We start from the raw sequence: 12,483 nt of genomic DNA, 5'->3' as shown, positions 1-12,483 counted from the left end.
CTCAAAGGTTCAAGATTGAAGTCCACATGTAGAAAGAAATGCAAAATCACACATGCTTCCTAAAGCTGAGAGGTTCTGCATAATGTCTTGGGCACAGCCTGTTGGCAGACAGGATGTAGCACGAGTTTCCACAGGATCCTGATGTTCAGTGGAGAAGATTAGTAACATTTCTGAGTCAGTGAGAAAGAAGGAATAGTGCTGAGTACACCCAGTGTCTCCAGATGACATTTTTTTATTTTTCAGTTTGTGGTTTTTAACATCTTGCAGCATTTAACACACCACAGCATTCATCTCTGAGGTTGGTCTCCCTGTCAATGGCAAAGATTTTGGCTTGTTTGAGAGAGTATTATTCTAAAACTACTATGCATAAGTGACTCTGGGTGAGATGAAACATTGCATTGGAATAAGGGAGAAAACGAGGGTAAGAAAACCAGGTTCTCCTCTCCAGCGAAAAACATGAGAGTCAGGCCGGCACATATGGAAGAGATTAATCACCATGTGCCTGTAATGATATGACTCAAGACTTCATTTGCCCGAGGTCCAAGTTAACTTACAAGGTACTGGGAACCATGGTGGTCCAGATCAAACTTTACTGTCAGCTAAATGGGGTTAAAGTGGCATCATACAAACAGATGGAAAAGTGAGGGATTCTCTTTGTCATGGTTTAAACCACTTCAGATAATGCTGGGCAGCAGTCAAAACATCATGGAATTGCAGGCTAATGATTCTGAACCACACAAATAGTTAATGACAGGAAATGGTTCCGACTAGCTTCCACTGAATATGTCCCTCATCAATCTAGTCTCCTCAGATAGCTTCTATATAGTTTCCAGTTGTTCCAGTCTGCAGCAAAGCACAGAGCATTTGTTTGAGCCTATGTTTAATTTCAGTATGTAGGGTCATCTTCAGCCAGCACTGCCTGGGAATAAAATGGTTAATGGTCCACTACTGCCATCTAGTGAAGCTCGAATTCATTCTGAGCAAATCTAACTTTCAGTACTGTCCACCCTTTCCACAGAACTCTTACATTTCCCTCTATTAAATAAATTCAGTCAATATGCGCAAGCTATAACCAAGGTACTTTAATTTGAAATTCACAAAATTTGCAAACCATAGTGGGGGCTATAAAAGGCCTACAGGAATAAAGTTATGTCATGTTGAAATAAATGGTCACGATTTTAACTTTGCACTCACAATAATTTGTCTTCCAGTATATTTACAGAACCAACATTTTAATTTCTATTACTTTTGAGGCCTTTCCAAAAATATATTTTCACCAATATTACAGCTTCTGAGCATACAGTATCTCACCTAAATAATATCCAGAACAACATCCAAACATATTCATGCATAAGAAACTGATGTAAAAGCTCAAGTAGGGAACGAGGGGAAAGAATGGACCATTTGCTTGTGCTGATGATAAAGGAATGGTTCGACATTTTATGGAATACACTTATTCACTTTCTTCCTGAGTTTGATAAATATACCGAATCCATTCTCGTATCTGTCCTTTCAATATGAAGCTACAGCCAAAAACCAAGTAGCTTAGCATAAAAACTGGAAGCAGCTAGCCTAACAGGTTATATGTTGTTTCTTTAATCCACACAAAAACTGAAGTGCAAAAATGTTTCTGTATGTGCCAAATCATTTCTTCCCCCAGCGGATTTTTAATTGTAATTGGACAGAACCAGGTTAGCAGTTTCCCTCTGCTTTCAGTCTCTGTGCTAAGCTAAACATCTGCTGGCTCCAGTTTATTAACAAACAAAATGAGAGTGATATGAACCTTCTGATATAATTATCAGCAACAAAGTGAATAAGTGTAATTCCCAAAATGTTGAACTATTCCTTTAAATGTTCACATCATCCTTTACAGTTGGCTAATGTGACTACATTTACTTTACAGTTAAGAGGAAACTGAACTTTTGACCTCAATGTTTCAACTGTAGAACATTGTTTTATATTCCTCCATGTATTGCTTGGTTGGGTCATTGCAACTTTAGTAGCCCAAATGCCAAATGCAGTGTCGCAGTGTATGTGTAACATGTTATCCATGATTCTGCTCAAGTTCAAGCCTGACTCAGTTCATGTTAGAGTGGCTTTTCAGGTGCCTCCTCAGGTGGTTCAGACAGGTGTAGGTCTTGGGACAGATTTGGCAGTGGTATGGTCTCACCCCTGAGTGGTTCAGCATGTGCTGCTTCAGCACACTTCCATCTGAGAAGGCTTTCCCGCACTGGGAGCACACGTATGGCCGCTCTCCTGTATGCACGCGCATGTGAACTGTTACCTTGTGTGCCATTGTAAAACCTTTGCCACACACTGTGCACTTGAATGGCCTTTCTCCTGTGTGGGTGAGCCTGTGGGTGCGCATTGCACCCATCTGGGAGAAAGCCTTGCCACAATCTGGGCAAACATGTGGCTTCTCGCCGGTGTGAACCCTGGTGTGACTCCTCAGTCCTCCTGCTGTGGAGAAACACTGTGAACAGTGAGTGCACTGGTAAGGCCGCTCTCCTGTGTGAGTGCGCATGTGCTGCTTCAAGTCGTAGCGGTTTCTGAAGCCGCGGCCACACACGAGACAGCTCTCTGGTCGGTCATCGTTGTGGCGCAGCTCGTGGTTGGCCAGGCATTTTTCAGACAGGAAACACTTGCCACATTCCTGACACTGATAGGGTTTCTCATGGTCAACTCTCTGATGGTATTTCAGCTCGCTGATGCCAGGGAAAGTCTCATCACAGTATCTGCACCTGAAGCGATGGTTGGGGCTGTAGGGGAGCTGGTGTTCACTCATCTGATGGTTCCTCAGCATGTGGGCCATCTTGAAGGTCTTTCCACAATGAGAACACTCGTACTTTGTCAGCAGCTGGACGCACTGATGTCTGGCCCGCTCGTGTAGAGACCTGAAATGACACCCACACTTGGTGCAAATGTGGGCAGCATTTTTACACTTCCTCTTCCTGTGCCCGGACAGGTGAGCTTCTGTGCGGAAAGCTTTACCACACTGAGAGCATTTGTAAGGCTTCACCGCAGTGTGGAACCTCTGGTGCTCAAGAAATTCAAAACGATACTTGAAACTCCTTCCACACAGTGGACAGTTATGTGTGACTCGTCCTCGTGGGTAGACAGTTTTGACTGACGTTTTTCTGGAGGACATAGATGTCGAGGAAGTCCGGTGAGCGGAGCCACTCTTCTTATGCTTACCTCCGCTCATTAATTTGGCAGTTTCCATTTCTCCAACCTCTTCATGCCGTTGCTGATGTTTGACCAAACACTTGGAGGAGATAAAGCTCTTTCCACATTGCTTACACTGATAAGGCTTATCATGATCTACCTGCTGATGATACTTCAGGTCGCCAATTCCTGAAAAACCTACCCCACAATGACTGCACTTGAAAAGGCGGCTTTGGGCGTGAGTTAGCAGGTGTTCCTTCAAGCTGCTAGACTTTTGAAAACTCTTTCCGCAGTGCCCGCAATCATAGTTACGGCCCCTTTTTGGGCAGTGGTGTCTGAATTTGTCCAGTGAGGTTGGAAAACTGTTCCCACATTTAATGCACAGATATGCAGCATTTTTGCACTTCCGTAGCCTGTGACCAGCCAGCAGAGTGGCTGTTCTGAAAGCCCTCCCGCACTCGGAGCAGTTGTAAGGCTGCAGCCCACTGTGGACTCTCTGGTGTTCGATGAGGACAGAGTGATGCTTGAAGCATTTGTCACACTCGGGGCATTTATGCATCCCTGAATGCTGTCTCCTGCGAGGAGATGATGAGATGTCAGTCCTTTTTGGCGATTCAGGAAAGTCAGTTGATGTGGAAGGGTTTGTTGACAGTTCTTCATCGAACATAACAATCTGAGGAACGTCATTATTTTCATCATCACAAGCACTCGGGTGGGATGCGATGGCCACTTCCAGCGATGGAGGGAGACACAGGGAGGGAATGAGAAGATCATCTGACTGAAATGGAGCTGCAGGGAAAATAAGAGGAGAAAGTAACAAAAAAAGTGTTAATACAATAGTCTCCCTCTTCCTCAACTAATGTGCTATATATTGACTAGTTTACAGAAGATGCACATTGTGTACATACCAACACTACTCTTAGCCAATTTCCCGTGGCACTGTTTGCTTTGGAGAAGAAATTTAAGGTCATCTCCGTTTGAGACACACTGCATGTACTCCTCTAGGACAGAGGGGGCAGCACTGATCCAGGATGCAGTCTATACAAGTGAGGCACAAAAAACAGGGACATTTCGAATTGCAGAGAATTGTGATATTTATTTACATTGTATTCAAATTTTTAAGAAATCCTCTTGGCACCTGTTTGAAATCTGGTATTGGCAGAAGCTCCTCCAGTCTGGTGAAGAACTCACAAACCAGAGTCTCCAGTGCTGTGTCGAAGTCTGGGCCGTACTCCACTGGAAACACATTCTTTCAGATGGAAAGAATAAACAGACACCTTCAGAACATGGCATCATCCTTGTCCTATAATTAGGCATATCATTTCTCACATTCTGTTAGGTAAAATCTTGATAAAGAAATGGATTTATAATATTTTAATTTTGGCAGATCATATTATTTACTGCACCATATAAACAACATAAATTTTACCTTGAGGAAGTGTTCTCTGCCATCAGTGTCTTCAATGAGTCCTTGCACCAGCTTCATGAAGTTTGCCTCTGGTGCTTCAATCACAGGATCATTTGTCTGGGTTAAGAAACAATACACTACAGTCAGATGATATAAGGCAAACCAAATATTATACATATATAATTAATAACTTATCTATCTGATGATTTTTTTCTATTATTATTATTATTAGTAGTAGTATTATTTCCATTATTATTTTCTTGTTTAATCAAAAGTATTTTTTCAATCCAATGTCCAAATAGTGAAAATCCACAGAACAATTTCCCAGAGCCTGAGGCGATGGTCTTTTGTCTCACTAACAATCAATAACTCAATGATATCCAATTTACTATCATATATGACAGAAAAAAGCAGAAAGTCCTGACATACCAGGAGCCAGAAACAGTCAATGTATTTGCATTCATTATTTAGAGTTTATTCAAACAATCAAAATAATTGATAGATTAGTTGACTAATCATTTCAGTTCTGCAACTAATAAAAACAAAAACACTCACCTCCTCAATGCAAGAAGATCTGATTCGGTTGAGGTGGGTCTCAACAGCCTTGAGATCTTCAGGATGTTCAGAACGCAACAGTTCAAGAGTTGTCTAGAGGAAATTAAATTCATTATTTTCCATGAGACCCTCGTCTTGGGTCTCTGATTTGAATAGTCGTTGTTGTATACATGGTGGACCTACACGTATAAAACACTTACCCTTGCTCTCAGGCCCAGTGAGAGCAGCCTTCCTTCTCTTTTACTCATCAGTTCGGGGACTGCATCCGTTACCATGGACACAAACTCCTCCAGTTTCCCATAGTGCTTTATGTTGCGCTGGCGTACCACTTCCCACATCACCGCTGACATCAGCCGAAGTGGTGGGACCAAGAGTGCCAGCGAGGACAGGGGGACGCTGAATTCTTCAAAGAGAAATTAGATTCAAACAAACTTAAAAAGCAAAACCATGTACACTGTAAGCACTGTTACATATGCCCACTGTTAACTTATATTGAGAATCATGTTAACGACAATGAAGATGTTTACATATCTAAAAGATTGGACTTTATGTAATAGTATAATCCTAGGTCTTAAACAAGGATTGATTCTTTTTAGGAGGAAGGGGATAAGACTACATTGTTAATATGAGACTGGAAATGTCTGTCCCTTTCAGAACAGCATCTCACTTAATAGTCCGTCCAGCTGAAGTCCGCACACTGTTCACTTCCCTCCAGTATCCACCCCTGTGAGGCTCTAGTGTGAAATACAGCCCTGTAGGCTGCCGTTCATTATCTGGAGCACCAGTTGTGTACATACATGTTTAGAGCTGTAAACATTGGGACAGTCCTTAAATGCTCAAACAAACACACAGCACGAATTGGCAGGGGATGTATCACAGTGAGTCCTCAAGTTACTGATGGGACGAGAACTGTGTAGCTTACAGCAAACAGCTAGCTACCTGTTAGCATATCACTTCATTTCAAATGAACCTGGGTGCTTGCTAACTGTCAGTCCGAAGACATAAATGCTAGGTTGTGTCTGATACATTTCAAAAGCCTCTCCGACCGTAATGCCGACTTTAAACATGAAGTATAATTACTGTTTGTGCGCAAGGTACAGCGTTAGCTAACGTTAGCAGACTAGCCACAGGGCCGCTGTTGTTTCCTGATAAAACCGGCTTATTATTGGGAAAAACAATTCTTGTTCCAGGGATTAGTCGAGGCCTGTTGAGCTTCGGCAAATCCTTCACTGTAGCTAATCGACTAGCCGCATAAGACGCGAAAAATACACCGTTTTTCTGAGCTTCGCAAGCTAATACATACCCATGTCGTTCATTGTGGAATTCTTTAATAGCGACGGAGAGAGAAATCATTACAATGGAGTAGCTTTCATACTTTCAGTTAGCGTGCTAGCTAACCGCATACGGGGCCTGAGGCGCCAACTTCTTCCTGAAACACGTTGTTCATTCTGGGAAGCGTTGGCCCAGTCCGTGTCAGTTTGTAACGGCGATGTTCGTTTTGCGTTACGGGGCAGCCCGCATAAGACGACTCCTATTCACTTGACTGTCAAAATGAGAAGCACCGCCTCTCCGGACAATCAAATAACTACATTTTAAAACCAATGTTTAAACTTCATAACTTGTTTCTTCTTTTATCCCTCATGTTTATAGCCCCACTCTCTGCTCTGGTACTAAAGTTGTCTTTCACATTGGACATACTCTTTAAAATACTTCATACTTTGAACTTTAGCACACTCCTTTCATTTAAAACAACGGTCCAATTGTACATATTCATTGTCTTTTATGGTCTTTATAATATTGCTCGTGTTATTGTAAATTTTCCATTTACTTCTTGACTTTCATCTTAATTTATATTTTTCTTGTACTACGATTGTTATGAACCAATATACTAAGGCAAATTCCTTGTATGTGAAAACCTACCTGGCAAAAAATCGAATTCGGAAATGTTTTGAATAAATATTTGTAAAAAAAAAAAAAAAACAAAATCCCCAAAACTACATTTAAAAATAACTGTAATTAAAATAATTATAATTCTTTATCTAGAAAAAAAAAAACTTATCAGGATTACAGGAACTTAATCTCTACATTTTGGTTGTCTTATTTGTTATTATTATGTTCCCAAATCATATCCCAATATATATAAAGAGAGAAAGACCACTGCAGGATGTTTCATGAAGGATTCAAGTACAAATGCAGCTGTTCTCAGGAACAAAATAGTATTTCCATAGCCTGGTTGGAATTTATTGTTGTTTGTTGTGTGTTTTCTTATAGATCCTATTAACATATATTTTATGACTTCAGAGAACAAAATTAATGCACTTAATGACAAGCACAAAAGCTGCACTTAAAGAATTGTAGAGGATACAATCAGAACGGATCTCACAATACATGGTAAGGAATCAGTAAAAACGAGAACTTGTCCCATACAAGAGAGAGTGATTCTAAAACCTCTTGCACAGCATGAAGTCAATACTGCAATGCTCAATGCAATACTCATCTGACAAAAATGCCACATGGTAATCACTGGATTTAGACTGACTGGTTTTGCACGACACTGTGAGTTTTCAAGTGTCTCTTCAGGTGATTGAGGCATGTGTAAGTCTTTGCACACAGCTGACAAGCGTAGGGTCGAACCCCTGTATGGTTCATGGTATGTTTTTTCAATTCGCTGCCACGTGAAAAACCCTTCCCACATTCGGGGCAGACATACGGCCGCTCCCCGGTGTGAACGCGCATATGAAGTGTCACTTTGCTCGCCATGGTGAATCCTCTCCCACATACAGTGCACTTGTACGGCTTGTCCCCTGTGTGGGTGCGTCGGTGTATCTGCAGCTCGCCGGCTGAGACAAAAGCCTTGCCGCAGTCAGAGCACAGATATGGTTTCTCTCCAGTGTGGATCCTTATGTGTATGTTCAGGTTTCCCGACACAGAGAAACGTTTCCCACAATACGTGCACTGAAACGGCCTCTCGCCTGTGTGACTACGCATGTGAAGGCTCAGGTCGTGTTTGCTCTTGAAAGCTTTGCCACAGCATGCACAAATCTGCGTTCTCTGTTGCCTGTGACGCACCTCATGGGCTGTCAAGCAGGCTACAGAGCTGAAAAACTTCCCACACTGCTTGCACTGATTGGATAGCTCAGGAGGATGGATCTTCTGGTGGGATCTTAGCTCACTCATACTGGGGTACACTTCCCCACACTGTCTGCACGTGAAGATACGATTCTGGGTGTGAGTCAGCTCATGCTTACCCAGCAAATGCATTTTCTTAAAGCTTTTTCCGCACTGAGAACAGTCAAACTTCTGGACGCTGTGAACACACTTGTGTCTAAATCTGTCCTGTAGAGATTGAAAGCCATTTCCACATTTGATGCAAATATATGCTGCTTTTATGCACTGTGTCCGCCTGTGCGTTGACAGGTCAGAGGTCCTCCTGAAGGCCTTTCCACACTGAGTGCACTTGTAGGGGTTTTCTCCAGTGTGCAGCCTCTGATGCTCCAGGAGTTCATAGCGGTAAATGAAGCACTTTCCACACTGAGTGCATTTGTGTGCAACTCTCCGCCTCGGAGGGCAAATCCTAGAGCTGGACAATACAGGGCTCTCAGTAGATGTAGAGGGAGCTCGGCCCTCGTACTCCTCCACAACGTGAACGTCAGGAATGCTGTGACAGCATTTTCCTCCTGCTGTTTGTTCTGTGTTGCTGCTGTCCAGAATGTTAGTGTCTTCCTCAGGCAGCCATGTTGCATCCTGTATCATCACATCTCTGGCCTCCAGAGGAGAAATCCCCTCAGATTCTTCTTGGCTTTCAAATGTCTGTGTGTTAGAGTCCATGTCTGTGGCACTGGTTTCTCGCGGTGAAGGAGGGAGGGATAATGATGAGAAGAGCCGCTGCTCTGGGAGAGAGGGCACTGAGTGAAAAGAGAAATTAAAAATGTGTGAGATTTATTAGTTTACATTTCATCCATTTAGTGAGTGTGGTTGTAATATATCTGCATTGGGGCTACAGCTAATGATTATTGTCATTTCCAGTTAATCTGTCAATATTTTTTTTTTTCAATTCACTGATTTTAATTTTGTCTCTATAAATGTCAGAATAAAGTCAACAGTGAACACTGGCAATCATAAGATTAAGTCCCAAATATATCAATTTAAAATTATATAGAAAAGAGAAAAACTAAAAATCTTCACATTTGACATCCAAACGTTCGGTCTTTTTACTTCATAAATCACTCTACGATGAAGTTAATTGGCTGATGATTTGGCTGATGCGCTAATATGCAGGTAAAGAAACTGACCAGACTTACCACTGGTATCCATCTTGGCTGTTTTATCACAGTGGGCCCTGCTTCTGAGCAGCACTTTGAGGTCATCTGCTTTGGATACACACTGCATGTACTCTTCTAGCACAGACGGTGTATCACTGATCCACACTGCGGTCTTTATCAAACAAACAAAACTCATTTTTATATTTATTTCGATGGACTGGAACCAATCTCGGGAAATGCACAGTAAACTGTAGTTTTTAAGGCATGAGTTGTTGTCTTTACCTCTTTAAAGTCTGGTATAAGCAGCAACTGTTCCAGTCTGGTGAAGAACTCACCAACCACTGTCTCCAGAGCTGTATCAAAGTCAGGGCCATACTCCACAGGAAACACATTCTGTGAAGTGGAAAATGCAACTCAAAGCATGGCTGTAAAACCTCATGTTAATGCGTCACTTGACAATCAAACAAACTGCTAATGATGGGGCCAACACAGAGACACACCTTGAGGAAGTGCTCTCTCCCTTTTGGGTCCTCCAGGAGCCTTTGAACAAGCCTTGCAAAGTTGGTTTCAAGAGCTTCATTTCCTGAATGAACCTGTCAAGTAAAATATACACAACTTAAATAATCAGAATGCTTCCTAAACAGACAACATTTAATGCCCATGATTGAAAAGGTTACACACCTGTTTTGTGCTCGATGGCAGAAGACTGTTCAAGTGTGTTTGAACACCTTTGAGATCCTCTGCCTCTTCAGAACTTAACATCTGTAATGTCATCTGGAAAAGCCATTAAGCAAGAGAGTCACATACTCATTCATATTACTTTCTGCCTACATATTGACATACTGAAATGCAGGGATGGAAAAATTACAGGAATGACTTTACAATATATTTAAACATCAGTGCTTTCTCTCCATCTGAAGCACTATCTATAGATGTGACACTAGATACTCCATCATCATTGCTTTAAGTTTGAATGTGCAGGAAAAGTTGATGATTTCAGGTTTTAGTTACTTTGAGTTATAGTACATGAGAAAGGAAAAAAAGGCAATTTATTGATTTTCAAGTATATTATGGATATCTTCATGACAAAGCAAATACGTTTTGTTGGGAAGAAGCAGTATAGACGTCACTACGTTATATATATATACACGTTATATATATATATATATATATATAACGTGTATATATATATATGATTATAATAGTGTAGACTAGACAGGAAAATAATCTGATGTTTTCTCACACATACTGTAAAATGTAGGTGCAAAACAACACACAATAAAGTTGAAGCTAATGTAAGTTATATTAACTAAATAATCCTAGTAAAAGTATTATAAAGACAGCAATTCCACAATCAGATATCAGAAATAAAAAATAGGTTTGAAATGCCACAAATATTTCTTTTTAAAGCTAATGAAACAACAGCATGTTGATTTAGCGTGGCTCTGGATCTGTTACCTTTGCTCTTAAGGCCAGAGTGAGCAGTCTCATCTGTCTGTCTGTCAAGATGCCAGGGATGGCTTCAGTTACCAAAGACACAAACTCCTCCACTTTCCCATAATGCTTGATGTTCCTCAGACGAACCACCTTCCACATCACAGCCGACATCATCCTCAGAGGTGGAACCAGGAGCGTCAGCGAGGACGAAGGCAGGGAACCCTCTGCGAGGAGGAGGAGGTGACTGACTGTAGCATTATTATTCTTACTAATACTGCACATCAGAAACACAAAGCATCTCCACATTGTAGCCAGAAAGTTGTACTGAGAGAACAAGTGATGAAGATACGGGGTCCTTTCAGCAGACAGCTCATACAATCACCAACAAAGTGGCCTGATAATGTTACTGGCACACATATGTACCCTGTATGACCTGGCAGACGTCACATAAACCATATCAGGTGTGGAAGCATGAGTTTTTATTGTTAATGGATAATGAGTACAGTATGTTCTCTTATCCTGTTCATGTATTTTAATGTCTTGGCTTGGTCTGTTTTGAACAAGAGATTTAAACCTCAGTGGGACTTTTACTTGGTTCATAAAATATAAAGTAGAAAATAAGTAAGTAACTGACTCCCTTTAGGTGCCCAAGAGTATTGGTTAGGTTAATAAATGTTGTTTGTCCACTATTAACATTTAAAGAGGCACTGGCCCGATTGTTTTAACGTTAGCCGATTTATGTATTATTATTAGTTTTAATATGCAGAGCAAGATATAATCTCTAAGTAAAATATAAACTGCAGTGGCTTCTCCTCTTGCGTTATATCTAGGTTACATAAAACTCCTCCGGGAATGATTATGGTTGTTATCAGTTTAATAAGTAAAAGCAGAGTTGTTGCTGTTAGCAGGCAAGCTAACAACATCATAACAAAGTGACACGACCCCAACAAAACACAAAACGTTACCCATTTTATTCCCCCGAAGAGCAATGACAGTGGAAGTGACACAGAGGAACGTTTCCTAATATAAAAACAGCTCTTCCTCCTGCAGTGACAAGCTAACTGTGAAAATGAGTTTCTAACCAATCCAACACTTCACTGCTGGTCTCTCGCAGCTGAACACCACTTCCTGCTTCTGCTTCTTCTTCTTCTTCTTCTTCGTGTTGTGTATTTCTGTTGACATGCAGCCGCCGCCTTCTTCTTCTTCTTCTTCTTCTTCTATTACCGCCACCCGGTGGACTGGAGTGTGGAGCTGTCAACAAACTAAGTTCTCTCTATTATTCCTGTTATTTTTAAATGATTAATGAAACGATTATGTCCTTTCCATGATTTCCAAGTAGATCCTCTAATGCAATATTATGTCCCTCATCAAATACTGATATTAATTCCCTCCTTTCTTGATTATATTTGCTGCAGACTATTAATACATGTTTGACAGTTTCCAGTTTATTACAATGAGTGCATAGTCCACTAGGGTGCTTGCCTATGATATGGAGTGTGTGATTTAATCCTGTGTGTCCGATCCTCGGATGGGTGACGACTGTCTCTTCGTTTGAGCTCCTGCTCTGTAATCCACCTATGCCTACATCTTTTTTGTAAATTGTAAAGATGTCGTCCTGTGTCACATAAGTCTCAGTATTCCTGCCAAGGTTTGCGT

At 41.3% G+C, this 12,483-nt stretch overlaps 2 protein-coding genes across 3 annotated transcripts; both read right to left on the bottom strand.

The window, feature by feature from the left end:
* Nucleotides 1–1,067: 1,067 nt before the first annotated feature.
* Nucleotides 1,068–7,099, bottom strand: LOC127367068 (zinc finger protein 665). The gene is made up of 7 exons (XM_051406637.1): nucleotides 6,432–7,099; nucleotides 5,329–5,531; nucleotides 5,129–5,221; nucleotides 4,595–4,690; nucleotides 4,304–4,414; nucleotides 4,074–4,203; nucleotides 1,068–3,954 (listed from the first exon to the last, which is right to left on the bottom strand). The coding sequence occupies exons 1-7, from the start codon at nucleotides 6,442–6,444 to the stop codon at nucleotides 2,078–2,080; spliced, it is 2,523 nt and encodes an 840-aa protein (XP_051262597.1). The 5' UTR covers nucleotides 6,445–7,099; the 3' UTR covers nucleotides 1,068–2,077.
* Nucleotides 7,100–7,342: 243 nt separating this feature from the next.
* On the bottom strand, nucleotides 7,343–11,983 carry zgc:171422 (uncharacterized protein LOC100001353 homolog). Of its 2 annotated transcripts, none has more exons than XM_051406855.1 (7): nucleotides 11,910–11,983; nucleotides 10,849–11,051; nucleotides 10,072–10,164; nucleotides 9,891–9,983; nucleotides 9,673–9,783; nucleotides 9,430–9,562; nucleotides 7,343–9,033 (listed from the first exon to the last, which is right to left on the bottom strand). In XM_051406855.1, the coding sequence occupies exons 2-7, from the start codon at nucleotides 10,999–11,001 to the stop codon at nucleotides 7,658–7,660; spliced, it is 1,959 nt and encodes a 652-aa protein (XP_051262815.1). In that variant the 5' UTR covers nucleotides 11,002–11,051; nucleotides 11,910–11,983; the 3' UTR covers nucleotides 7,343–7,657. The 2 variants fall into 2 exon arrangements, with proteins under 2 accessions (XP_051262815.1, XP_051262727.1); XM_051406767.1 differs by having other exon boundaries at nucleotides 11,793–11,977.
* Between the last annotated feature and the right edge of the window lie 500 nt (nucleotides 11,984–12,483).

The sequence above is a fragment of the Dicentrarchus labrax genome, unplaced genomic scaffold (genome assembly GCF_905237075.1).
Source record: "Dicentrarchus labrax unplaced genomic scaffold, dlabrax2021, whole genome shotgun sequence".
NCBI lineage: Eukaryota > Metazoa > Chordata > Actinopteri > Moronidae > Dicentrarchus > Dicentrarchus labrax.
The sequence above is the reverse complement of the archived record's forward strand: the minus strand, read 5'-3'. Positions and strand labels throughout refer to the sequence as shown.